General features: G+C 52.6%; 1 protein-coding gene across 5 annotated transcripts in view; it reads right to left on the bottom strand.

The window, feature by feature from the left end:
• LOC113817420 (uncharacterized) overlaps positions 1-27,500 on the bottom strand; it is a 51,935-nt gene that overhangs the window by 15,357 nt on the left and 9,078 nt on the right. For all 5 annotated transcript variants that reach the window (XM_070142551.1, XM_070142550.1, XM_070142552.1 and 2 more), the window contains exon 2: positions 9,504-14,181. In XM_070142551.1, the coding sequence (XP_069998652.1) occupies positions 9,504-13,748 (4,245 nt within the window). In that variant the 5' untranslated portion in view covers positions 13,749-14,181. The remainder of the gene's footprint in view (positions 1-9,503; positions 14,182-27,500) is intronic.

Below are 27,500 nucleotides of genomic sequence, written 5' to 3'. Positions count from 1 at the left end.
CATTAAAGGCCCACGCCCACATTACACAACTGTGAAGACTCTCACGCCCACACCTCCGCCTCCTTATCCTCTTTTTCGCCTCCGTCGCCTCCTCCTCCGCCACCACCGTCTTCGTCGTCGCTTCCTCCTCCATCTCCTCCTCTGCCTCCTCTCCTTCCTTCTTCTCTTTTTCCTCCTCCTCTCCATTCTCGCAAAGCCATGGGACCATGATGGCATTGTTTGGTCGGCCGAGATGATGAGTTTATTTTACCATGGCAGCTCCGACGGTGGCGGCTCCCCGGGGCATTTTTTATGGGCACGACCGTCGCCTTCACGCCCATCCTGAAGCCCAGTTCACCGAAGGGGGAGGGGGTTAGGAGACAGCGATCAAGGTGGAAAAAAGCAGGATAATATTGGTTGAAAAAGAAACGGAAAAAAGGAAAAAGAAGGAAAGAAAGAAAAGAAAAGGAAATGGGATAAAGAAAAGAGATGACTGCCAAGGCGAAGCCGAGAAGAAAGGAAGCGGAGGCAGCCCCGGGGAGTCGGAGAAATACGCGGCTCTATCTCGCATCAGATTGGTTACTGCACAATGCCTCTCCCCGGCAAACATGTGGACAACGTGAATTTTATTTGCAGATCAAATTTAGATTCGTTGCACGCGCGCCCGGCGATGGGGCTGCGCGAACCTGAATGGCTGCTTAATCACGCGGGCGAGGAGTGGGAAAGGAGAAGAGGGGGGGAGGGGCTCCGTCCCGGGATCCTTCAATCCCTTTTTGGCTGGCATCCTATTGGCTTTTATTCTGCTCGGGATGCTCTCGGCAAAGGACAAAGCCAAACACACGGACACACAGACGGTCACCATTGAATATATATCTTTATATAATATATATATATATGTATATATATATATATACATATATATATATATATATATATATATATATATATATATATATATATGTAGATATATGTATTTATAAATGTATTTATATATGTATATATATGTATATATATGTATGTATGTATGTATATATATATATATATATATATATATATATATATATATATATATATATATATATATATATATATATATATATATATATATATATATATATGAGAGAAAGAGAGAAGCAAAGATCCCACTTCCCCTGGCGCCCCACTTCTCCCTCAGCCGCTCATTCCTCAGGGTTGGGGAGGCGGCAGTGGAAGAGGGAAGGGCCGCGTGGCACCTTTACAGGGCCGGGGTGACATTCAGGGCTGTAAAGCATAATGACGACCCCCTTTCCGGCCTTAAAGACGTCATGTCCAAGACCAGCATTACACCTTAGGGAGACACGACGGCGCAACTGCCACGGCCGCACACACGACCCGCGAGGAAAAGAGAAAGAGCCCGGTGCCACTGCGCTTCTCCTCTCCCTTCTCTCTTCGCGACACTTTGGGAACTCAAGGTGACAGCTTTAGTCCTTTCAAAAGACACAAATAAATCTATTCCTAGAAGTCGGTCAAAAATAGGCTGGAAGACCACATCCGCCGACTTCCGGCCCTACAACTTGACCTGCAGCATGACGGCGCCGTTGCCCGCAGCGACGAGGAGTGACAAGACAGCAGCAAGACGGTGTCGAGTTTATCTAATAAGTGTGACGCGGCCTTCCTCCTGCATGACCGGGTCAGCCCACTTACCCGCAGGAAATACCAGTTTTGTGCTAACTGTTCGCTGCGCGTGCTGCATGCCTTCCTCCCACCCTTCTTGGGAAGCCCTGTGGGGCATCGCGTGCGCAAAACACACCTCAGATCGAGTGGTCATTTGGATAGGAAATGGATGCGAGTTCATAGTTTGATTTAAGAATAGAAAACCTGGAAACGTGGAAATATATAAAAGCATATAACCATCTGAGCTGAGCTGGCCCACATCTGTGCAAATATAAACATACTTATCTGCTATGCACCACAGGCTGGTCGCATCGCATGGCTAAGAACATGACAGTAGTCCAAGGCCTCGCTACATTTTCCCAGCCCGCTCTACATCCTGCCGTCCCGTCGCATCACCCGGCCAGCGGACACTGCTTCACTACATCTGCATTCATACAGCTCGTGGCAACGTCAAGGCCGGTCTACATATCGGTCTCTACAGCTCATATATTCTGATGGCTGGCGACGAACAGCAGCTCTCGCATCAGCACGGACTCAAACACTCACACAAAAAAGACACAGACGCACTCGCACGCACATACATACACGCACACGCACACAATATCCTCCACTCTATGCCTTCGAGGGTGAGCTTAACAAGGCCTTCGAGAGAGTTTATTAAGCCCCGTCGCCGCAGACTCAGCACAACCCTCGGCTACTTCGAGCACCTGCCTTCGCCCATAACGTGCAGGGAACGTGTCCTTTTATGCGGAAGCTCAACGGAGACGCGGTTTAAGAATATAGTTCAGAATTATCGACAGAAACGTAATATGAAAAAACTCATACGCTTACATTTAAAATTTACACTTTAAAACATCGCACAGAAAACGTAGATGAACCGCGGAAAACAAACGCAAACACACGATAAAACGATAGCCATGAATATCATCGACGAGAAGCGCTCTCCAACCCGTCACCCACGACGTCAGCTGAGCGAGACTACAGACCCGACCGCCCGACGGGGGAGCCGACACGCGGGAGGAAAAGGCCGATGCTGCAAAATATTTTGATGTTTTGATCGAGGTGGCTATCCCTAGTGTGTGTAGCAGGGGAGGGGGGACCTCGGCTCGATGGCTTATTGAAGAGGGAAAGGAGTAGGGTTGGGGTGGGGGAGGGGGAGGGGGACCAGGCACTCACTGTTTTGTCCTTTGCGTCTTTTCTTTGCTGTTTACTGACTAACTTTCAGCATCATAATTTTTATTACTATAACGGTGACCTTTGTCAAGATGGTTACATCAAAGCATCACACCCACGCTCACACACCCATCCTCCCAACTACCCACCTACACACACATTGAATATCTACCTATCTATCTATCCATTCATTCATATGTGTGTGTGCGTGTTTGTGTCTGTATATCTATGTTTTTTTGTATACATGTATATATGTATATGTATATGTACGTGCATATGTATATGCATATGTATATCCATATGTATATGCATATGCATATGTACATGTGCACACACACACACACACAAACACACACACACACACACACACATGCAAAAAAAATACCGGACAGCAAATTTGGAAACTTTAAAGTGCCGATCTGCCTTCGCAAATCCATAACCCGCCCTTCTCGCTCCTCCTCCGCCCGCAAGCGAACACGTCCCTCGCTTGCATTCGCTGAAAGCCACCCTAAACGGGCGAATTACCAAGGGCCGGGGCTGGCGAGGGGGACACGCATCAGGCCACAGACACGACGAGGAGAGTCAACGAACCCAGGCAAAAATATGGACTTTCTTGCGGTGCTGGAGAAGTGATTTCCTCTAGTTAAGATGACGTCCAGGCTGACATGCGAAGTGACATGAGAAGCGAGATGTGTGTGACCTCATGGGGGTAACAAGGCGCTAACGAAGAAATGCAAAGCTACTGTTCAAATCAGAAAGACATGTGCAAGGAGTGTAAAATCATACGAAGCTAAACTACGATGGGCATTTGATAAGTGTAACTATGAAGAAAATGTAGAGTGTTTAGAGCTGAGTGAGATAAACTTGCTGATAAAAGCCGCGCGCCATGCAGCCCGTTCGGCTGCCATGCGTCAGCGGGGCAGACAGCCCACACGGGCGCTGGCGGAACCGTCCCGCAACAACTACTCGAATTTGTGCGACAATTTACGTAATAAAAAGAGCCCGGCCAAGAGTTATGGTTCGTGACACTCGCTGGGGCGCATGCGTCACTTGCTGTCCGTGAGCACTAAAACAGCTGCATGACTATGCATACATTAGAAAACATTTTCGAGACATGCTGGCTTATCTTTCACCAAGAAACTCTGCTCCGCTGCTGTAACGACGACAGTTACACGCGAATACATAAACACTAGGCCTCTTTCACGATGAAAATGTTTCCTCCTCGGCATCGCTCCGCTGCCGACCGAGGCATAGCACTGCGGGACACAATGCGGCATTTCTTCTCTGCGATGGCCTAGCTTTTCTTCCCCGTCGCTCGGGCTTTAATCTGCAGTGTCTTTGTGTGAGCTTAGAACGTTTTCTTTCTAATTTTTAAAAGCGCCAACGTACAACCTCTGCACAGTATACGCCTGCTTACACACCCATGGCAAATGCCTCCCCCAATCACTCAGTCAGCACCTTCCACCTCCCCCTCCCCCAATCCACCCTCAGCACTAGGCCAACCACTTACAGATTCGCTGCTGCGCCGCCACAGTCCACACTACCAAATTAGGAAAACCATCTCTGGTCTTGGTAACTTCTGCAGCTCTGCCGGTGAAGGGTTGAAATGCCACAATGGTCTTACCTGAAACCTGTCGCACTAACGAGTTTCTCCTCATTTACTTCGGGGAGGCAGCGATCCGGCCGACCCAGCCGCGGTGGGCGCTGTTCCAGGCAAAGCAAGGAAATATTTCCTCACACATGGCCAGCCAAGCCCCAAATGCGGAAGGCGATCGCCGCAGAGTTTCGCCGCTTGGTTGCAAATGGCGTTATTGCGGGGCATTTCTCGGAATGTCATTTTGGCGTGTCACACGCGTAGAGTTAATTAGTTTTCGGGCACTGAGCAAATACTGTCAACAGTCGATTAACCAAATATCAATTAAACGTAAACGAACCCAACACTAGAACGATTACCTCAGACTATGAACCAGCTACAATTGCAGGGAAAAGAAATTTAAAGAAAGGACATAAATTAATATATATCAACAGACAGAAAAGGAGTAAAAGGGGGAAACCCCAGCCGGCCATGACAAGCAATTAGACAAGCAACGTGTGATCCCAATCCCCCTGGAGCGTCCTTCTCGACCGCCGCGGAAACAAACCGCCGCGGGCGCCGCCGCCTACGCGGCCTCGGTGGCTGCCCTCTGTTTGGCCAAGGCTTTATGTCTTGTTTAAACAGACCGCGAGGAGCTTCCGTGGGGATGATACGTCTCCTGCCGTAGCGAACGGTGGAAAGGGAGGGAGAAGGGAAGGAGCAGGTAGCGGGGAGGGACGAAGGAGGATAGAAGTATAGGGGGGTGAGTGAGTGGGTGGGTGGGTGAGTGAGAGAGTGAGTGAGTGAGTGAGTGAGTGAGTGAGTGAGTGAGTGAGTGGGTGGGTGGGTGGGTGGGTAGGTGGGTGGGTGGGTGGGTGGGTAGGTGAGTGAGTGAGTGAGTGAGAGAGAGAGAGAGAGAGAGAGAGAGAGAGAGAGAGAGAGAGAGAGAGAGAGAGAGAGAGAGAGAGAGAGAGAGAGAGAGAGAGAGAGAGAGAGAATGAGAAGGAAAATCGAACAGACAGCCCGAGACGAGAAGGAAGAGAAAGACACTGAAAGAGCAAAACGGGCCCAGGAAGCGCAAGGAGGGGGGCAGGAAGGGACGAAAGGGGAGAGACAGAAGGAGACGGAAGATGACCACGAATGTTCTCGAGTAAGATCAAGGGATCAGAGAAGAGAATGCGAGACGGGGGAGAAGAGCGAAAGGAAACAAGAGACAACTGAACAAAGAGGAAGTGAGAGATTGTAAGATTCTAAACTTAGATAATACGATGGCAAAGGTTTAACTGAATATCGAATAGAAAGCAGCAATGGTAAGAAAAAAATCTAAAGGAAAAACGACGCGAAAAAAGGAAGGGGAAAAGGAAGGGGAGAGAGAAGCAGAAAGGGTGGGAGGTCCAGGGGGGGAGGGGGGGGGGCGACGAAAGAACGGAGCGCGAATCATCATTGTGCACAACTCTAAGAGAGAACGGGTGGGGGTGAGGGGCGGATGGGGAGAAGCGGGAGGGAGAAATACTAGAGAGAGGGGAAAGAGGGGATAGAGAGAGGTGGGGTAAAGGGTGTGAGAAAGGGGGAAAAGGACAAGGGATAGCTGGCAGAGACGGACAAGGGGGAGGAGTAGCAGGGGCCAGGGGATGACACACGCGGTGGCTATATAGGGCCATTATTCGAAAGGCAGGCAAGGAAGTGGACGGAGAACATATTGCGGAAACCAGCGAGTGTGGCTTCCTAATTTCAGAAAATGGGGAGCGAAGCAGAAGAGATGAGAAGCCGAGGGGGCGGGGAGGGGGGGGGGGTATTGGAAGATAGGTAAAGATAAAGAAAGAGGAAGGCGAGAGAAAGAGAGCAAGGAGGGAGAACGAGAGCAGCAGGAAATAACACGAAACAAAGAAACACGAATTTAAACCTAGACGTGAATACCACAAAGGGAAGAAAAGTCATGGTCAGGGGGTCGGCCGAGCGAGGAAAGGGAAAATAAATCGGTCAGCAGAAGAAAAGGGAAAGGCAAACCGTGAAAAATAATAACTACAAAGACGAGGAAACTGAAAGGAGGGTGGCGAGGGGAGGGAGAGGAGGAAGAGAGAGATGGGATGGGAGAAGAGGGGAGGGAAGAGGAGGGGAAGGGTGAGGAGGGGAGGGAAGGGGAGAGAAGGGGAAAGGAGAGGCGGGGAGGCCATGGGACGATGACCACGAAGCACCACCTGGGTCGCAGACAAGTGCTTCCAAGCCGGAGTGAGAATTAATGGCGGATACAAAGAATAGGAAAATAAACGTCGACGTAAGAAAATAATCCATTCCGATAACATCAGCTGATAAGAATTCCCCCAAAATGCACAGAGGAAAGACAAACTGCGAGTCCTGCCCCGCGGGGAACGCATCAAACTCACGCCTAAATAAACAAAGAAATTCTCCGAACGCCGAACATAAATATACACAAAAAACAACAACAGGAGAGCAGACGGCGGACAGCAGACAGGAGAGGCAGCCTCGCTAACTGATAGCCTTGCATGTCCGCGCATGAACGCAAACAAGGGCCCAGCAGGTGTACTCCGCGCTCGCCGCTTGTTGGTCCAGGTGTTTCCAAGTCTCTTGTTTTTTGCCGTTGCACGTGATCAGGTATACATCAGCCGTTTCCTTCGCCCTACTTTTATTTGTTTTCTTTCCATTCTTCCTCCTTCCTTTCTCTTGCCGTATACGCCAGCAAGACCTGCTTGGGGAGAGCACGGGCTTCCAACGCACGTATGCAAGCCACGTACCTCCTGCAGTCTTTTTAAGCGTCCCGCCAATCATCTCCGTCTGCAGGGTCCTGTCGACGAGGAGGACTCTCGTGCCCATGAATACCCAAATGAGACAATGCCCAAACGTCAGCCGCAATGGCTTCATAGATACGTCGCCGGATGGGGGGGAGGGGGCATCCGCGGTGCTATGACGGCTCAGCGGCCAGCGGAGTGACGCGACCAGGAAGGCATCTCCTCGTCACTGCCACAAGCGACTGCGGAATCGACTACGCAACGTTGTTTATCCAAGTCACAACTAATATTTACGGAGCCAACAGGATATGATGCTCAGGAGGGACTCCCGCGCCGGCAACAGATTTACAGGAAATAACTCGCCATTCCGCACCATCGCCGTGTAACCAGCCTACAGTAATAATGATTTCCGCTGAAAAATGTTTCGATAACAAATGGCAGACATTTGGACGACTTGACTCGGCAGCTCCGTCAAGGCACAGAAGGAAATTATTCTTAATTTGGATGTATAAATGACAATTAGGTGTAACCATGGTAACTGACCTATCTCCTCACTTAGCTAATGGTGATGGATGCGGTTCACCTCCAAGGCATGCGGTTCTTTGCTTATTTACTTCATTACATGCAACACATGTACAAGTTTTATTGAACAAACAGCAAGGATTTCAAAAATGGACAATGGCACGAGACCTATCAAAGGCTAATACCACTGCAGCTATTTGATAATCGACAAAAAATGGTTAATAGGAATAACAACTGTTGATAAATACATTACTGATGAACACTGAAGCAATAAAAATTCCAAGAGCTGTGCTTTAAAAAGACACAAGGGAAAGCAATCCTCCTCTGCCTAATCCCCTCATATCCTAGCACATGAAGGCATCGCGGGATTTCCTGTGAAGTAAGCTTTGACGTGGCCTCCCCTCGAATGCTTGTTTACTGGCACTGGCATTAAACCCGCCTTTTGCCTTGTCGCATTTTCTTGTGCAATTTCTTCCCCTTTTCCGCTTTCGTACTTGCAAACGTACACAATTTCCCTTTTCTTTCTCGCTTGCTCTTTCTTGTTCCCGCGTTCCCGCCTTCTTGTCCTCCACCTCCTTTTCTCTCTCTCTCTCTCACACACACACACACTCTCTCTCTCTCTGCAAAACAGAGAAATCGAATCCTGATAAATACACGCGCACATATCAAAAGGAGCAAGAATAAATATCGAGTTTCCGGGCAAGAGATGTTCGGACAAATGTTTAGAGGAGCGAGAAGGGTCCGGGGAGCGTGAGAACAAGTACACAGTATTGCATAATGGCAGAACACTTGTGGCAACACCCACCCACACCGATCCGCTAGTGCCGCCCTCACGAAAAAAATAACACAAACACTCTCACTTTACAAATATGCTTACACAAATATATACACATGCCGAAGCACATACACGCACACACATACCTCGTTAAGAACTAGGGTAGACGTTATTTTATTTTCATATTAAGAAATATCTGTTTGTCTGCATCGTGTCAGCTCTTCAGTCACATAACCCTGATCCAGATGTTAACTCCATGCATGATAGACATGACGTAATAAGTATATGATTACGAAGGCTAAATCACACTGATAAAACTAAACGCTAACAATCAACTCGCATTCCGCGTATGACTCCATCTCATTACGTAGCAAGACACAGTATATCGCCATAAAAACTTCCTTTGCTCCCTTTTGTTTTCGTATTGCCACATAAATACTGGAGACACTGGGGCCAGAATCTACATAATGTTATCTCGGTAAATCTCAGCGAAACTCCGTAAACGGGGTCGCATCAGCGGCCATAAGGAACGCGGACTGGGACCAAAGAGCATCAATAATTCTGTTTACTTTACTGCTTGGGAGGAGACGGAGAGTTTTCTTTGGAGACCCACAGAGATTCCAGAATGTTAAAGTTTTTCCGTGTGCAACAGAGATTCCTGCTGCTTACGGGGCACTCGGCAGCAGTTTCCTGGCATCCGTCCAAGCCTACTTAAGGAGTTCTGCTTGCTGTGGGCAGACTTTTTAGCGTTGCAAAGTGCACGAATACATTTATGTAAAATCGAAAGACCTCGTCCATGAAACCACGCCAATATTTTGGAGACATCAAATTGGACCACGCCTTCGCGCGAGGGAAGGATACGACTCTTGTTACGAAAGGGCAACGAGTCTCCGGATATTAAAAATCCTGCTCTTGCAGTGAATGTGACAACCCTAACTGGAACAGATTAATTACAGTTCATATCGCACACACGCACATGCACTCACATTGAAGTCATAAATGGTTTGTTGCAACAGGCTCTTAGCAGACCTTATGGCCAAGTGTCAGAGCACCCTGACCGCAGGAGACAAAGCATACTAACCCAGGTAAGCCAGTAGGGGTCGACGGGGGATCCCGGGGGGAGGTGGTAGCCCTTCTCGGCCACCTCCCGGTACACGCTCTCATGGCGGGTGATGGTCACATGGCGCCGCCCGCCCGCCCACCGCCCCCCACTCTCGTCGTCGCTGATGGAGAAGTTGCGAGTGACGAGCGCCCCCGCCCGACTGCTGATCCTGGGGGAGGCGGGCGCGCCCTCGGAGCCCGCGGGGGAGGGCGTGGAGTGGTGCCCCGTCAGACTCGGACTGCCGGGACACAGCAAGGCAGTGCCACTGCCCGTCCCAGGGAAGCCGTAAGGGGGGTTGGGGTTGCTGGGGCTGCGGGGGGCCACGGTCCTCGGAGCCACAGGGAGGCCCGATGCGTGCAGGGCTCGCGGGGTTCCCGGCGAGCGCTGCTGCTGCAGCCCCTGCAGCCCCATGGCAGGCCGTGGGCTGTTAGGCGACGGGGGCGGTATTCCTGCACCTGCCGCAGGCGGGCTAGGCGTAAGAGGGGGCCGCATGCGGGGTGCCCGAGGGGGACGCGGCGGTAGACGAGGCAGGGAACTGTGCGAGCCAGATTCGTCGTCCGACGTGGATGCCTGCCGAAGGGGCGTTACCCCCGCCCCCAGGGGTCGGCCGGTGGCGTCCCCGGCCAGACCGCGAGAGTTGGCGCCGGGGAGGGAGTTCGACTTCTCTTTGTGTCTCTGTCTGGACTTGTCGAACGGAAGGGAGGCCGAGCTTCTCTCGCTCCTGACGCTGCGCAGCGTGGAGTCCCTGGAGGCAGTCACGTCACGGCACAGCCCGAACCTCCAGCTGCTGGAGATGTCGCAGTTGCTGCCATCGTAAGAGCGTTCCTCCTCCGATTCGGCCAATTCGTCACTGGTGATGCTTGACTCCCGGATGGCGCCGAGCCCCTGCCGCGTGAGCTGGCGCCGGTGAATGGCGGCCTGGAGCGCCAGCGACCTCTGTCGGGGCACGCGCACTGCTTCCTTCTCGCTCGCCCTCCGCCCGCTCAGGGACTTGAGGATTCCATTCGTTATGACGCCCGGATGCTTGCACGCGGGGGATATGAGCTGGCTCTGCTTGCACATGTAGCACGTGCCCTCGTCCTCGTCCTCGGCGTCATCACCACTGCAATAGTCACACTCCTCCCCGCAGTCGTCAGTCTGACAGTAATCGTCGTCGTAGTCGTTGTCGTCGGACGTCGTGCACACTTCGAACTCGTCCGTGCGACACCCTTCCCCGGCGTCCGTGCGGAAACCCTCGTCCTCGAGCTCGCGGTCGCTTGCGTCCCGTTCACTACCGCAGCTGGAACGGTCCGTTTCCTTGCGGCCGCGATTCCGCTTGCGGGCGCTGGCGGGAAGACGCGGAGGGACGCGCGTGTAGTCTTCTACGTCGCTGGCGTGACATTGCCCACACTCACACATGCCCCCGTCCATCCCGCAGTTGTCGTACACGCTGCTCCGTCGCTCCTCATCGGATGCCGTGCTGGTGCCACGGCTCCTCATGTGCACATGGAGGCTGTCGACGCCCTGCTGGTCCTCCGAATCGGAAAGGTGAGCCTCCACTTGCTGGTCTCGATACTGAGGGGCCGGCGCGTGGCTCCTGGAGAAGCTGGAGATGCCCCTGGGTGGCGGAGGATAGTCCGGGGGCTGCGGGGGTGGAAGGGTGTTGAGTGCCCGCGCGATGTCCTCACACGCTGCTCTCAGTCTGTTTTTTCGTTCGATATCATATTCTGCGTCACTGTCTAACAAATCTCCGGGCTCAAGGTTGAGGTAATGGAGACACGAGATCTCGTTGCAGCACGAGGGTCTCTCCAGCGCATTCTCACTGTCACTGGCACTGCACCCGCTGCACCGCCGCGAGCCACACGAGGACACCAAGTTCTGCTTGGGGCCTAATGAGGTAGTTCTCAGCCCTGGTCTCGGGCAGGCGCAGGAGGGCTGCCTCTCGCCGCGAGGGTTGGGCTCGATCTGGACGCACTGTTTCGCGCAGTGCCCGGTGCTGGTCACTGCGGCACTGTCTGACGCCACACAGCACTGCCGAGAATGACACGGTTCTATGCCGCAACGTCCTTCTAACCGAGCGTGGTCGGGCGTCAGCCTGACGTCGTAGGTGCTGCAACAAGGAGCCTCCCCTGTCAGTGCCACCAGGAGGCCTCCTTGGTGCTCCTCCTCCTGCAGGTCCCCCGGGTCCCTCCGGAGGAGAGGTGGAGAGAGGTGGTGGGCGCCTTGGGTGCGGTCCTCCCCCGCGCCTCCTCCGGGTGACAGTGCGAGCTGGTGACACAACTGGTCCTGCGTTCCGCAATGAGCGCTGGCGGAGGGGCGCTGCACGTGTGGATTTCCATGTTGTCGAGGCGGTTGCGCGAGTGGAAGTGCTGGCAGGGGGGGCGCGGGTTGACTCTCGCACTCACTCCCCGCCCGCCGAGCCGCCTCCTCGCCCCTTCCCACGTGGGGGGGCGTCTGTAAAATGCTTGGGCAGGATGACACCATCACCTCCTCCTCCTCCTCCGTCTGTTCACCTTCGTTTCCGCGCCGATGCTTGCTGGACTCGTACATCAACTTGTTTACTAAGTTTGCAGAGTGACCTTTCACGCATGGCGGCCGAGTGTGGGACTTCTCCCCTGGAGGGGACGAGGGCGGCGTTGGCGGCAGTTGGGCCGAATGGGGGTGGAGGTTGACCACAGCGGTGGAGTCTACCGTGGTTCCACCTTCCAGGTTTGTCCCGGGTGTAATATCACACTCGGTGATCCCCTTACCGCACTTGGGGCCCATCCCCGCAGCGCTGGGAACCGTCTCGCTCTCAGTATTATGACCCATACTTCTGCGTACGTCTCCTTCCTCGGGAGTCGTCGCAGGGTCCACCTGGTCCTTCGTCGGCGTGGCGCTGTGCTCCCCGGCGACCTCTTCTGAGACGACAGAAGGTTCACCCGGCGGGGCGGTGTCACGTGCGGACTCATGCGGTGTGCTTTCCTCCCGTTCCTGCTGGGCGGCATCCACGCTGCCAGCTGGTCGCTCATCAGCTGGCTCAGCCCTCGTCTCAGAAGGCGCCGACGCTCCCTTCTTGGAGCAAAGCCTTCCTTCTGCTTCCTCCCCCTGAATGGGGGTGGGAGGGCCAGCGGGGGGCGAGGAGAGGAGGGGATCAGCGGTGTCACTGCCATCGTCTGAGGAAAGCGACGAGAGGAAGTTCTGTCTCAAGAGATTTATCTTCTGCTTGGCTGCGTGAATGTCGATATCTTTCCTGTTTGCCTTCGGGGATAACTGTTGCTCGTCTGGGCTGTCACGCTTGCATTTGGCTTCTGAGATCTTTTCTCCGAAATTTACATAGTCTCGTATTTTCGTCAAATCACTTATGCCAGAATGGTTATTGTTTTTCTCTTTGTTTTCCGAGCTAATCTCTCCTTTACCATTCTCACCACCTAAATCACTGGGCGAGTCACTCTTACCACTGTCTTCCCTACCTATTACATCACTAGCTTTATCACTGGTTTTATCACCGCCGTCACCGGAAGGCTTGGCCGCGCCGCCTTCCCCGACACCGTCACTTTCCTCCAGCTTCCCTGACAGGTCTCGGGCTCTGACTTCGGCGACGTCGCCACTGGCGTCGGAGTTGGAGGCGGGCAGGGCCAGCTGCATCACAGACACATTTGTTTGGCTTGCGAGAGGAACGGCCGCGTCAGGCGCGCCCTGTTCCAGACACGAGTTCACTTGGGAGGCAACGAGGACCTTGGGCACTGACACTAACGCGGGCCCCTCCAGCTTCGACCTGGGGTCACCATTTGCGCACTGGGGGGCGGCGTCCAGGCTCACACGGGACTCGTATACCACCGGGCGAGGCGTGGGCGGGCATGTGCCCTCCACGCCCACTTTGATTAGCTTGTGTTCACTATCACGTACGCAACTTCCGTCCGGTATGTGGCACGATCCATTGTACACACGGCTTTGGTATTGCACACTTTCGCTATCACTCTTTACTCCATTAGTATCCTTCCCCTCTCGGGTGGGGGGCGTGGCCTGGCCCTTGGAGGGAGGGGACGCGTCCTGCTCGCCTGTGGTCACGGGCACATCCTGTCCGTTTGGGGCAGGAGGCACTTCGTCTGTCAGCGAGACCCGCTTCAGCTCCTTGAGGAATACTTGCGAACTCTCACTGACATGCAGGCCTCCCTCTCCCCCCTCGTCTGGGGAGCTGCCCAGACACCCACTGTCCCCATCGGAGGCGAAGAGGTCCTCCCCTGGGGGCACGATGAGCGTCATCGTGGGCGAGGGCACGTCGGGTCACGTGCGATTATTTGGCTCACACTCTGGGAAATTCTCCGCCCACGCCCTGCTGCCCGAAGGAGAGCCCTCGCCTCCTCCTACCGTAGGGCCAGGGGTCCTAGGGCCGCTAGGTGTGCCGCGGCCCCACATAACTGGCTGTGGCACTCCTGACAGCTAACCAGCAGCACTTCCTCGTTAAGCCTCAGAGGCACTTTTCTACCGAGTGTCTAACGCTCTTTGACAATGAGCTTACAACTTGGCCGTTTCCATCACCGAAACAGTACTTTTCTTTTCGTTTCACACAAAAGTTTACATCATTCATCCATCCTCATCACATACGACTTATTCACACGCCAACAGAACGACATGGTATAAATTTCTTCCCAAAGGTGCGCCACACCTGGTACATGACCGTTTGTTTTCTGATTACCTGAAAATTCAAGAAATCTTTAGACCGATTACAGACTCAAATGACCAATGACCGCCATGTTGACATAAGGCTCATTCAGCGCTCAGTGGCATGACGCAGTTGGCAGATGCACTTTGTTGCTACGTTAACAGCTGCATGACGCGGAACACGAGGCGGCGTTTGGCCAGCGGGAAAGTATTCGCTTGCAGATTCCTATAATACGATTGACGTCATGGATACACTTGTCGAACAATTGCACTTTTCGGGTTGCAACAGGGACCGCCCACGTGTCCTCAAGGATACCCGGGGAGGCCCCTGGCGCACCACTGCGGTGTTGGCGGCCGTCCAGGGGCGGCGACGGCTCCCTGACGCTCCCTCCCCTGCCATACATCCACAGGGCATAACAGCATTACTTCACGATCAGTTACATTTACTTCGTATGGCGATTAAAATATCAAAAGCACAATCAATTATTCTATAATTCAATTGCATTTCAAATAAACGACTATAAAAGGAGAAAAAAATAAACCTCTTTCGCGGTTTATCCTGCATTTTTAAGACCAAGGCGTCTCGCCTGACGAAGGGGAGACAGTCCACGTGGCAGAGGCCGCCGAGGCTCCTGTCATCCCCACGGCTGTCAGGCGGCGAGGGGGGGGGGGGCAGGATGCCTTCCCTCCCCTACCTCAACCATCATTTGCATAGTACAAAGAGAAAAAAAAAGAAAAAAAAAACAGCATGTGACATTTTTCAACAGCGAGGTCACTGTCATTAATTATCAACTTTCCCGCAACGTCGCCCACACCCTCCTTGCATATTCTTCCTAATGCCTACACTTATTTTCTCTCCTGAATTTCGTTCCTGCTTTTCCCTCTGCAACTTCGTTCCGCCTCACTCAACATCTTGGCACGAGGACAGACCAACCTTGGCAAGCGGATGATGGTCAAGACATCCATAATGTGCGAAAGAATAGGTAAACAGATGCGCGGAATGCCCCTACTCCCACCCTGGCACTCCCCTCCCCTTCCTCTCCACCATCACCACCACCACCACCTCCTCCTTCTTTTTTTCTTCTTCTTCTTCTTCTTCTTCTTCTTCTTCTTCTTCTCCTCCTCCTCTCTCCTTCCCCTCCCCTTCCCTCAACTTGGTATCAGTCTGCAAGTGATACGCGTTGGGGGGAGGGGGGGTGTTTGGGCTAGGAGGGGACTTCCATTTACGTCATCCACAACTTTACACGTTTGAGTGGGGGTGAGGGTGGGGGAGGGGCGTGGTGGTGGGGGAAGTTATATTCAAGTCTGCGTACAGGTTTACAGAGTGAGTGACAGGGGCAGGGCAGAGCAAGGTGAGACGGGGCCAGAGGTAAGGGGTAAGGGCTGGGGATGGGGCCCGAAGTGACTTCTATACAACTTGACACAACTTGACACAAGGGCAGCGGGGGGGGGGGGGGGCGAAGACGTTCCCACGAAGCTGGACGCGACCAAGCCCATGCTCATTCCGTCTTCTGGGACAGCCTCGGCTCTGCGTTGCGTAAGTGGTATTAATAACCCTCCGCCCACACGGCTTGCGCGGTAATAGAGAGATAATAACCTCTATCGACACCTGCCACGGGGCGAAGTGCTGGGAGTGGTACAAAGTGAATCGTAAACCACACTGTAAGTGCATGATCATGAACCCCGCCCTCCGTCTGTCTGTGAAATATTCCCCATACATACAACTGCACGTTCCAGTTGCTTGTAATTGACCCATCAAGACCCATGATACTAATGAAGAGTCAATTACCAAGGTGCTGAGAGCAATTTCACTCTGATTCAACAGCCGTCTCCCTCCGCCAGCAACAGCCCAGTCATCCGCGTGGGCAGCTCCCTCGGCCGGTGGTGGGCCTCCCCCTCCCTCCTCCCCGCCCCCTGCCCCATCTCTGCTTCTCATGCCTTCGCTCGCACACCTTGTCCGAAGATCCTCCCCTCTTCCTCCTACTTCTTCCTGTTTACCTCATTCTCTTTGGCTCTCCAGTTCCGCACTTTGCTGCCATGTAACGAAGCATTTCCCCCTTTTCCCCTCGCCTTTCTCCCGAGCGCGGTGTTTACAACGGCGGAGCCCTGCGCTGTCACAATGATTCAACCTTTAGCCGTGCATCTTAAAAGCTTCCGCGAAGGCCTTGCAAGACGCCCCCCCTTCGCTCCCCCCCCCCCCTTCTCGCCCCCCACGGCTCGACCTTTAGAGCGTCCGTCACCTGTAAACACCCGTAAAATCCATTATGCATGCCGAGGGCCCTAGCGTTTAACAGCCTCGTTAATACAAGTTTGCTCCTCAAAACGAGTGTTATTTACGCTTCCCTGCTCCCTTTGCGTCACTGAGACAGGCCCGTCCCGACCTCCTCCCCGACGTGGTTTCATTCTAAATCCCATACTGTGCGTAATCCTATAACCCCCCTCGCCCCCCTCCCTCCGTACCCGTGATATCAGACCCTCTCTTCCGCATGAATGGCCAGCCCCTTTGCCGCTCGGGCCCGTCGTCGCCCCACGCATACCATATAAAACCTCCTTCTCTTTTCATCCATATATTGCCCCTTTTTATACTCTTTCTCCCTTCATACCCCTTATAGACACTCTTTCTCCCTTTATTTCCCCCTTTTCGATACTCTTTCTCCCTTTATTCCCCCTTTCTCTCCCTTACTTCCCTAGCGCCTCCTTCTGGCCCCTCCACCTCCGCCTCTCCACCCGTAAGCATCCTCCACCTTGCTTGTCCCAACATCTCGACCTGAAGGACGCGACGCCTAAAGGCCAGCCACCTGTGTGCCCCCCTGCCCTCCCCGGGGAATGGAAGTGTCAGGTAAACAACGTGGGGCTCGAGTAGGCTTCATGTAAACAAAATAATACTTTCAAACTTCACGGGAAGCCCTTCGGCCTCATTAGCGGCGCTAATACGGCCTCGACTCTTGCTCACAATTCGAGGCACAAATGTCTGTTGAGGATTTGTTGAGCGCGTTTTAATTCGACCGGAAAGAAATGTAAAAAAAATCAGCCGTTTCTAAAATTGATAATGGAAAATGGGATGGGAGGATGGATAGATAGTTAGATATAAAGAGTAGATAGGTAGATTGATAAATAGACAAGAGAGAGGTAGAGAGAGAGAGACAGAAGGAGAAAGTGGGAGGATGAATAGAGAGCAAAAGTAATCTGAATCCCTAAAAACCTCGTTCTTCCAGGGATGACCACGTGCGCATCAGAGTCATCTTCGCGAGTGATAAACAAAGCGACGCCACTATCAGCCGCGTGGCCGTTAACGGAACCCTGAAACATCCTAAATGAGGAAGGCGCGAGAACAAAAAACACGACACAAGTATTCTAATTGTGAAAACCCGAGAAAAAATACTCTTCCCTGCCTCTAAGGCGCGGCCAAGTGTTCGAGATAGCAGCCAGCGCCGCGCCTACCTGGTAGGCCTAAAGAGGGCACGCCGCAACCTCTGCCCGAGCCCAATACAACACTCACACTTGCCAACACTAACGTGCCTTCTCCCCTCACCCGCGGATTACATCAATTATCCGTGAACCTAAAGAAACACTTGTGCTTCGAACCCTAAGACAACATTACGTATGCCCATCTATCTTCTACGTATGCTAAGGTTACGAAATTATTTAGGCGCGTTATCTGTATTCACAAATACGACCCAAGCTGCAAAATCGTTAATACTTTTCAGCACATTGTAAGAAATGAAGGTGTATGTAATAAACAATAACGACAATCTTGCTAAGATATTACCGACTGAAAATAGATATGAATAATAACCAAATCAACTATAATAGAGCTTGGTAATGACCCGCAATCCTGTAATAATAAAACTTAAACAGCTAGTAACTGACGCATAGTGTTCGGGCGGCTTAGGCGGGAGCAGACAGATGGCGCAGAGGTCCCGAGCCCAAGCAGACGACGGGCGGCCGGGCCATTAGGCGACAGGTGGTGTCGTGTTGATAATGCCAAGAGGAGGCAGCTATGCAGCCCCCTGGCAGCATCCCAATCGAGGGTCAGAACGTGGCAGTTCTCATCTCCGCTTTCGTGTCTGTCAAGCTATGATGCAAGCTCGACGACTAAGGCCATGTTTGCCGCGGCCACTTGCAGATATCCACATGAGACCAAAAGTAAAATGCCGAATAACAATGGCACAAGACTCGCAATATGGAGTGGATGTGTTCGCGTATCCGCAGCAACGACAGAAAGATAAAGCAGCCGCTGTCCCATTTACCTGCCAGCTTACACGGGTTCCCCCAGACACATCCCCATGTTGGTCTTTATCTACCTGTAGGGAGGAACTCCTTATCTCGAGCCGCCTCCCAATTACACGCTGTACGGCAGGTGATGGGCCCAGATGACTAGATGGGCCGCCAATTAGTGACGTGAAGCGGAATGGTATCGAACACTCAAAAAAACACAGGACGAAAAATAGAAAAGGGAAATACGGTTCACCGCCACCATATGTCGCCACGAACCTCCGCCAGCCAAGAAAAGGGCTCGTTAGGGTCTACCTTGAGCGAAATTTGCATATCTGTCCAGGTTTGTTCGCTATGCACGCAAGATATGAACCATGACGGGGATTAATAAACAACCAACCTTCCCTCTCTCGGCTCTCGACAATGGCACGCGTCACATACAAATGGGCTCGTCATCGTCACAAGGCGAAGCGCGACAGGAGCCTCTTCCTCTTCCGCGTCCCACTCGAAAAACACGAGGCGCAGGAAAGAGCAGTCACAGGCCTCTCTCTCAAATACACGCACACAGACACATGCATATCTGGGTATGCGTGAGTGAGAAAGATAGATAGATACATAGAGGAGGAAAGAAGGCGAGGGGGATGGAGAGAGGGATGGATGGATGGATAGAGGGATGGATAGAGGGATGGATAGAGGGATGGATAGAGGGAAGGAGAGAGAGAGAGAGAGAGAGAGAAGAGAAGAGAAGAGAAGAGAAGAGAAGAGAAGAGAAGAGAAGAGAAGAGAAGAGAAGAGAAGAGAAGAGAAGAGAAGAGAAGAGAAGAGAAGAGAAGAGAAGAGAAGAGAAGAGAAGAGAAGAGAAGAGAAGAGAAGAGAAGAGAAGAGAAGAGAAGAGAGAGAGAGAGAGAGAGAGAGAGAGAGAGGGGGGGGGGGGAGAAGGCGGGAGAGAGGAGTAGAGGGGTAGAGGGGTAGAGGGGGAGAGGGAGAGAGGGGGGAGAGGGAGAGAGGGGGGGAGAGAGAGAGAGAAAGAGAGGCGCAGAGGTGAGGCAGTGACGTTGCCTGCGTCCCCCAACCTAACCCATGAACTGGTACCGACCACGTGAAGTGTTCCTAAACAGGTCTGCATTCAGCTTTCCTTCACCTGCATTCCCACCCCTCCCCCCGCCCATGCCCGTCACACAACCTCTGCTACGGGAACGCGGTTTCGGCGGCTACCCGTTACATATGTAGTGACATCAACACTAAAGAAACTAGAACGTCTAGGGTACATAACCCAGCCTGTTATCAGGGTATCCATTTCAATACCGTTTCGAAGTCTCTCCTGTTAACTTAACTGTATATATTTAGCTATACCAGATAAAACGAGATTTTACTTTGCCCATGTTTTGTTTATAAACTGAAGCAATCGAAAAGGAACTACAAGGAAAGATTTTTCGGTTAAACTTACTCCATTTCTTACAACCACAAATCTGCGGTTGCTTTCATTCCTCCCGATTTTTCGAACCTGGCAGATTAGCCATATCGGATGGTGAATTCCCCGGCCTTCCTCAAAAAGCCCCGACCCGAAACGAGTCCCACCAGGGTATTTGTTTACATTCCGACCCGCCATCGCGCTGCGGGATCTCGCGGGTCAGCGCCAGAGACGTCGCTCTTGTGGGACTGTCTCACGAGCCTTTTTTAATCCTCGCTCCACGGAAGTCACTTTCTCCACTAGCTTCATAAGGTGTCTCGTGGGTCGACTGACTCGATTTCGACTCTTATTCTCCTGATAGCCCCAACTATACGCCAAAGGCAACGTTTTATTCGAAGACTGACATTTGCCGTCATGCGCATATTAGTAACCGGAACAGCAAAGCCCATTAACTCTCGCGTAAAGGAACAAAACATCTTCCTGTTTCTAGAGTAGCCCGGGCTTACGTCCGATTACTGCGGTGCATATAAGGTACTTGCGAGGTCACTGTATATAATGTCCATAAATTATCATACTTGATATCAACCTCTGCAGTGAAGTTGTGGTAAGTTACAGACAGTTGGACCTGCCGTCTAGTCACAACACGTGTGTGTGTGTATTCATGTGTGTGTGTGTGTGTGTGTGTGTGTGTGTGTGTGTGTGTGTGTGTGTGTGTGTGTGTGTGTGTGTGGTGTGTGTGTGTGTGTGTGTGTGTGTGTGTGTGTGTGTGTGTGTGTGTGTGTGTGTGTGTGTGTGTGTGTGTGTGTGTGTGTGTGTGTGTGTGTGTGTGTGTGTGTGTGTGTGTGTGTGTGTGTGTGTGTGTGTGTGTGTGTGTGTGTGTGTGTGTGTTTGCGCAGCATTCTGTTCATTTTCAAAGAGGACAGGTATTTGTTTTGTAAGACTGAAACATTAAAATCATAAGAGCTACTTGGAGACACTTGTGCCTTGTGGCGGACCTTCTCAACACATGTACCTAATGGTTCCTTAACAAAACCGAGAGTAAAAAAAGGTGATAATGAGTTTGCAATGATGATGAAGGAACAAGGCCGAGGTGCCTGCGACGGGCATGGGGGGGGGTGAAGGGCAAGGCAAGTGTTATCTCGCAACACAACCAGGAGTCAGGACTTATTGGGGGAGACAGGAGAGGTTTCTCACGTGTAGGAATGGGGGAACTGGAGGATAGGGAAAAGAGGAGGGCTGAAGGAGGGGAAGGATAGGAAGAGCTGCCTATTGCTGCTTGGTCAGGTGTTCGAGCCATGCGGGCAGCCATCATGATAGGATATCCACGGCGCTGCATGTCGTGCATATATAAGGAGGGAGTTTTGACTGCAAACAATGCGTTTCACCGTCGTAGGCATCGCCGCCACAACAGCCGGTGCATATTTCGAGGCCGCATGGTGCGCATGAGATGCTGAAACTGGTTTCTTCTTTAAGGGTACAAGAACGCTCAACGTCCATACATTCCTCCGGCTATGAGCAGTTCCGGAAAGTCACCGAAGGAATAAACAATGAAATTGTGCCTATTATGAGGACAAACGCGCAGGTGTTCAGTGCCACAGAGTCGTTAGCTCTGTGTCCGCGGCGCCGCTTATCCACCGCTATCCATTAAACATGTCCCGCGCGAGGTCTACTTGCCATGCAGAGAACAGGAGGTCGTCAGCTCCCCCCCCCCCTCTTCGCTTTAGTCTCGATGCCAAGTCGGACAAGAGATCCGCGGACGCCATTTCGACGAGGCTGGTGCAACCCTCCCGGAGCGCATTTATTTTCAGAAATCAGGAATACAGGGCGCGTGGTGAAAATCCTACGGCAGAAATTTCCATCGAGGAAATAAGAAACTCGAGTGAAAGAACGTTGGCAGAGGTGATTTTAGGGCCATTTATTACAGCGCGAGGCTACTGTTCCAACGCAGATGGTCACGAAGGTACCACAGACGCCACATGCGACCAACACGGTTATCATCAGCATGCCAGACGGCGAGGCAGATACATTAAACGCTTGGCACACCTGCCCAGCCCATTACAGCGGGCCATGCGAAGATCTTAAATACTCGCCATTCCACCCAGGAAGACGGCAGAGAAGCGTGCATTAACATGGGGAAGAGGGCGCGCGAGGAGGAGAGTACATGGTCGAGAACACACATTCACCCAGACAAACAGAGTGCAGTCGGCATGGTGTCCCCGCCGCCGCTGGAACCTTTCCCTCCCGCCAGCTGGCTTTGCACCGTCAGATAATTCGCCAGCATCGAGTAATACAAGTCCCACAAGACGCCGAGTCGATCCAGGGCGGTGAAAATAGCCTGGTGGGCGAGCCGCTGCGTTTGGCGTGATGATCTATGCGCTGATGCAAGGCCTTCCCGCCCAGGTCACGTTATCACGGCCCGGTGTCTCGCGAGGCAGGTGCGCATGCGCGGCCCTCTCCAATTGCGGCTCGCACCCTCGACACACGATACTTTCTCCAAAAAAGACGGAATATAGAATGGGGCTTAATCGGTTTGACCTGCGGTGCGAACGGAGCATTCCTGGGCACGCACGACAAAGTCGGCTCCGGCTCGCCTCTCTTGGAGTCTCGCGGAGAAGAGAAGTTCCTGCCGCATCGACTCTACCGGCCGGCCGCCCGAGAGCCTAATCAAGGCCAGCCCCTCAAAGCCGCCCTCCGCCCCCGCGCACAATGCCGCCCGTGTGCACCCACCTGCATGGAGCCTATGGTGGGGGGGGGATGGGAGGAGAGGGAGGGGAAGGAGGGGTTTAGAAAGAATGGTAAGAAGGAGAGGAACAAAAAGAACAAGAAAGTAAAAGGTGCGGCAGAGAAAAAAGCCAACGAAGACAGATGAATAAGATTCAAAGTGGATAAAAGACGGGATGAATGAAGACGACACTAATTGAAGGCCAGATCCCCAACGAAGCAACGAAAAGAAGAAAAGCGAAAGGAGGGAGGGGGCAGGGGAGGGGAGGGGGCGGCACGGCAAAGTGTGTGCTACGGGGCGAACCAAAACAGACTATCTTCAGATCGACGCCATTGGGAAGCTAAAGGTTACGAGCCTACAAATCCCCCTGTGGTTTGTGGACTTCCTCCGCCCCCCTCCCCCCTCCCCCTCGCAAGTCTCTCTGGCCACACACGCGTTTCCCCCGCCACTTCACACCGCTTCATTCCTCCCCGCTTCCCTGCAACGCGACGGAGACACCACGTCACGTGGCTCGTTCAGAGGCTCGTGCTGGAGTCAAGGCCATAAAGCCAGCCGGAGGAGGGGAGGCTTCAGCCAGTCCTCCGAGCATCAAATATATCGCGAGCGGAGGCCGGTTGACAGGAACCATCAAGAGACTCTTTCGTTTTTTTCTGTGGTGGTGATAACAATTCTTGCAGGAATAACCACGAGAGAAGAGATACGGAAGAGATGGGAAGAAGAAGAAGAGGGGAGAAGGTGAAGAAGTGGGGAGGAGACGAGGGGAAGGAGGAGAGGAGGGAAGCAGACGAGGAGAGGGGAAGAAAGAGGAAAAGGGTCATACAGGTTGGTTATTTGTCTGAGGTAAGAAGGCCAGGGGGGAAAGGTGAAGGAGAGGAGGTGTTATTGAGGAGGCCTCATCACGAGGGTTGCGCGGCCAGGCTGAGGGCGTCATGGCATAAGGGATCAGTCATGAAGAGGTATGTGGGGCGAGCGTGCTAGTGCGTCTGGAGGTTTCAATAAGGCAAGTCGGGATTGAAAAAGCGAAATCTCATGACGTCTCAAGCGCTCCTCCGTGGCTAATGGCGTCTTCATCTTCCCCTCGCGGAAAGTTAGAGCCCGATTGATCGGTTGAAGGATCAGATTATGGCGGAGGGTGAGGATTAGGCTTTTTGTGAAGCGCACTCCAGCCATGCTTGAAATGCGCGAGTAAAAATAGCCCAGGCACGTTTATGGCATATGTGCCCACGTCATGTGGGTACGTTTTAGATATCCGTGTACTTCTGAGAGTACCGCATCGCGTCTGGTACCCACTCACGTCAGTGTTACGTGTATATAATGTCCCCGTGATGGTAATGCCTGTCATACATATGCAACAGCATCCCCGTTCTCTAAAGTAATTTCATATAAACGAAACAACAGCAAAGTCATTTTACGGACTGGCAACCTTTGACGAGCGCCGTCATCGCAGGGGCGACCCCGCTTGGCACTTAGGGCCCTCTAGCCCCGGCCGCCGTCGCCGCCGCCGCAGCAGCCAGGCCGTCGCCGGTGCGCCAATAGGAGATTCCTGATCTCTCGTATTTCACGTCCGCTCGCCGCACGGGGGTTCCACCGGACCACGACCAGCGCCTATACACTACCGAAGGGAAGGTTATCCGGGCGCTCCCCTGGGGCAGCGACATAATAGCCCGGCGGGTGGGATCTAGGTATCAAATAAAGAATATCAAATAAATCAAATCCCGGAGGCTGGAGGGGAGTGCTAGGGGCTGGGGTGCCTTTGCATGGCCGCGAGATGGCGAGACGGACCGTGAATGCCGCGCGGAGATCACGCCTGCGGCGCGGGGGGCGGCCGGCCCTTGTCAATAAAGCCGCGGGAGGTCTGCATTATTCGGGGTCGCGGTTCGGGAGGCCCAGGCCGATTAAGGCGATCGCATCGGACGGAATCTTATCTACGGCGACCACACGCATATATACATACATACAATACAAACAAAACCGAAGCCAAACTTCAAATAACAACGTTACGTCTCTCCAAACCGGGACCGGGACCAGAAAAAAAACACTACAAACCCATAGAAAACCAAAACCGTGACCGGAAGAATCAAAACACGTAAACACGTTTGTTATTCCCCTCTCTTGCCCGCCCCATCAAGTGCTCAAGACCGTCGAACAATGCATTTTAGAGAAAAAAAGGAAAAATCGTGATAGAACCTTGTCCAGGCCGTTCATTACAGCTGTCGCCCGAACCAATGCCGAGGCGAAACAACGGCGGTCTGGCTAGTTCGGTCTTGGTCTGGGGTCGGTCGGTCTTCGCGTTCATTTTACGTATTTAAGGAAGAGCATTTCTCACGAGGTAAAGGAAGTGATCCAATTAAACAATTACACCAAACTTAATTGCCATTTGCAGGCGGAAGTTGTGACGCTAATGAAACTCAAATAAAAAAGAACGAGAAAAGGAACTCTAATTGTCCCCTGCTAATTGCGAAGTCCTGGGCAAACAAAATCATATCTTGAAGCAATTTTGCCTAATGACCTAACCAACAAAGCAGAATAATGTCAAAACACACATTGGGCTCGGGTCACACAAGTGCAGGTCAAAGGGGCAGAGAGAGAGAGAGCGCACGAGGCACACACCAGGATCAAGACGTCACACAAGCCCCTCATCCGTCTATGTTTCCCCTCCCCCTTCCCCTTTCCTCTCCCTTTCCCCTTCTCGCCCCCTAACTTCCCTTTTCCCCTTTCTCGCCTTAAACCACTTGAAGCACGAGGCGAGTAAGCCATTCCCGACCAGACCCACAGGTGTCGAGTGGCACTTGATTGGCACTGACTTTCATTTGGTGAGGGTGTGGTGCCAAGTACCGCGGTGCAGGGAGAGAGGGGAGAGAGAGAAGGGGTAGAAGGGGTCCAGAATGGGTGTGGAGGGGAGAGGGGAAGCAAGGGGAAGCGGAGTGTGTGTGTGTGTAACCTGTGACCTAGATTACGGGTCCACGAACATATCTGACAACAGAACATAAGCATTACTCGTAAACCTTTTCAAAATTCGCTTTGTGGGATATTTCTCATGCGGCTATAAAATCTTTTGCGTCGGGGCGTGTGAACGGTTGTTCCGACGGAGGGGGAGGAGGAGCGTGAAGAAACGTCAAGACTGAGCGAAGAGTAATCAAGCGCGCCGTGATGCATCTGACAGGTGAACACGAATCCTTGGGGGAGATACACGGCGATAGAGAGATCCCCGTCATCGCACCGAGGGCCTCACCCGGGGGATGGAAACATACAGCTCAGCGAAAGAGGTCTTGAGGGATGAGCACGCCAAGGGTGCAGGGAGTTCCTCACTTCATCCTTTTCTCATACCCAAGTCGTACCCTTGAACCCTCGTTACTTTGTTCCACATCTGATATTCTCATCCCTTTCCCTCTCGCTCTCTTCCTCATTCCTCGCCTTCCACACTCGTCTCACGACTTTCTCTCTCTCTTTCGCAGGCTGTCTGTCTGTCCGTCTCTTGTCTCTCTATCCCTCTGTCTTCCTTTCTCTTTCTATATCTTTCTCCCTCCCTCTCTCTTCTTCCCTCTCCCTTTCTCTCTGCCTCACACCCTTGTTCCACAGCCTCACGCTATGCTGCAGCTGTCTGTGTGAAGGCGGCTCTCGCTACAATGCGGCTCATTAACATTATGCGGAGTTAACCGCTAGGCTATATATGCGGCTGTCATATCTCTCCGTGGGTTAACTACGTGCTCGTTTACCAAACAGTGAGAACGGGGGAGGGGGAGGGGGAGGGGGAGGGCGCTTGGGGGGAAGGGAGGCGGAGGGAGGAAGAGGAGGGAACAGAAATGTTGCTAAGCAGCTGAGTGGACTTATTTCGGTGATAATGCCCCCATGTATTTGATGAGGATTTCATCTGGGACTCAACTCCACAAGAGGATTAATTTTTATGGAAGCGGCTATCTCCATGTCAAGGAGGCGAGGGCCGCTCTGTTGTACTTGACGGGGAGAGACACCGGAAAAGCGAGGCCCGTTCCATTGGACTTGAAGGGGCGAGACTATCCGCCACCAATACAACGACGCACACTAAATCTACGTCCAGGGCAAGGGCGTCTGCAAGGACTTGCATCGCTCCGTGGGGGTGCTCTGTGCAACGTTACGGATGCACGAAAAAGGGAAGGAGTGGGCCGGGTGCGAGAGGGAAGAAGGGGGGGAGGGGGAGTAATATGCTAGACAATGAGACCATCCATCAACAGGATGTGACCTCGGAGAAGCTGGCAAGACTGCAACACGACGAGAGGCCAAAACTTTGCTGCAACTTTTGGCGGCTGCTATGGGGTGGGTAGGGGTGGGGAGGCAAGGGGGCGTGTCGCAAAATGCAGAACATTTTGCTCGTCTTCAACCGTAAATCTGCAGCCTTGCCGGTAGTCCCTCTGCTCTCTTGGCTGCCCCTCGCCCTCCGTCAGCCACCGCGCCACCGAACAAGGATGCGGCCTCCGCGGTCCTGTATTAATGCAGTTGGATGTGACAAATTACGACCTCCCGCTCGGAGCCCCGCCCGCGAAGCGAATTAAGTGCTATCGCCCTTCAATGGCCTCTAATTACCCCGCCGCCGTCATTACCCCAAGTGATTATTACGTCCCCTTGCAAACTTAATGTTACGATCTGTTTCCTGATACGGGATTATATACGGGCTCTGCCGACGGCGCTGTCTCTCCCTCCTTGGCCTAATCCTTCCTTTATCCTTCTCCTTACTTGTCTTGTTTGCATCAGTCGTCCTTTTGCAGTCACATTCTCAATCGATTTTCTGTCCTAGCTTCATCGTATGCTCATTTTCTTCCTTCTCTCTCTCTCTCTCTGCTTCTCCTTTTCTCCCACCCTCTCTCTTTATTTCACTCCCCCCTCTTCTCTCTATTTCTCTCTCTGTCTCTGTCTCTGTCTCTGTCTCTGTCTCTGTCTCTGTCTCTGTCTCTGTCTCTGTCTCTGTCTCTGTCTCTCTCTCTCTCTCTCTCTCTCTCTCTCCACTCTTCCCCCCCCCCCCCCTCCAGCC

The sequence above is a fragment of the Penaeus vannamei genome, chromosome 29 (genome assembly GCF_042767895.1).
Source record: "Penaeus vannamei isolate JL-2024 chromosome 29, ASM4276789v1, whole genome shotgun sequence".
In the NCBI taxonomy this organism is placed as follows: Eukaryota; Metazoa; Arthropoda; class Malacostraca; order Decapoda; family Penaeidae; genus Penaeus; species Penaeus vannamei.
The sequence above is the reverse complement of the archived record's forward strand: the minus strand, read 5'-3'. Positions and strand labels throughout refer to the sequence as shown.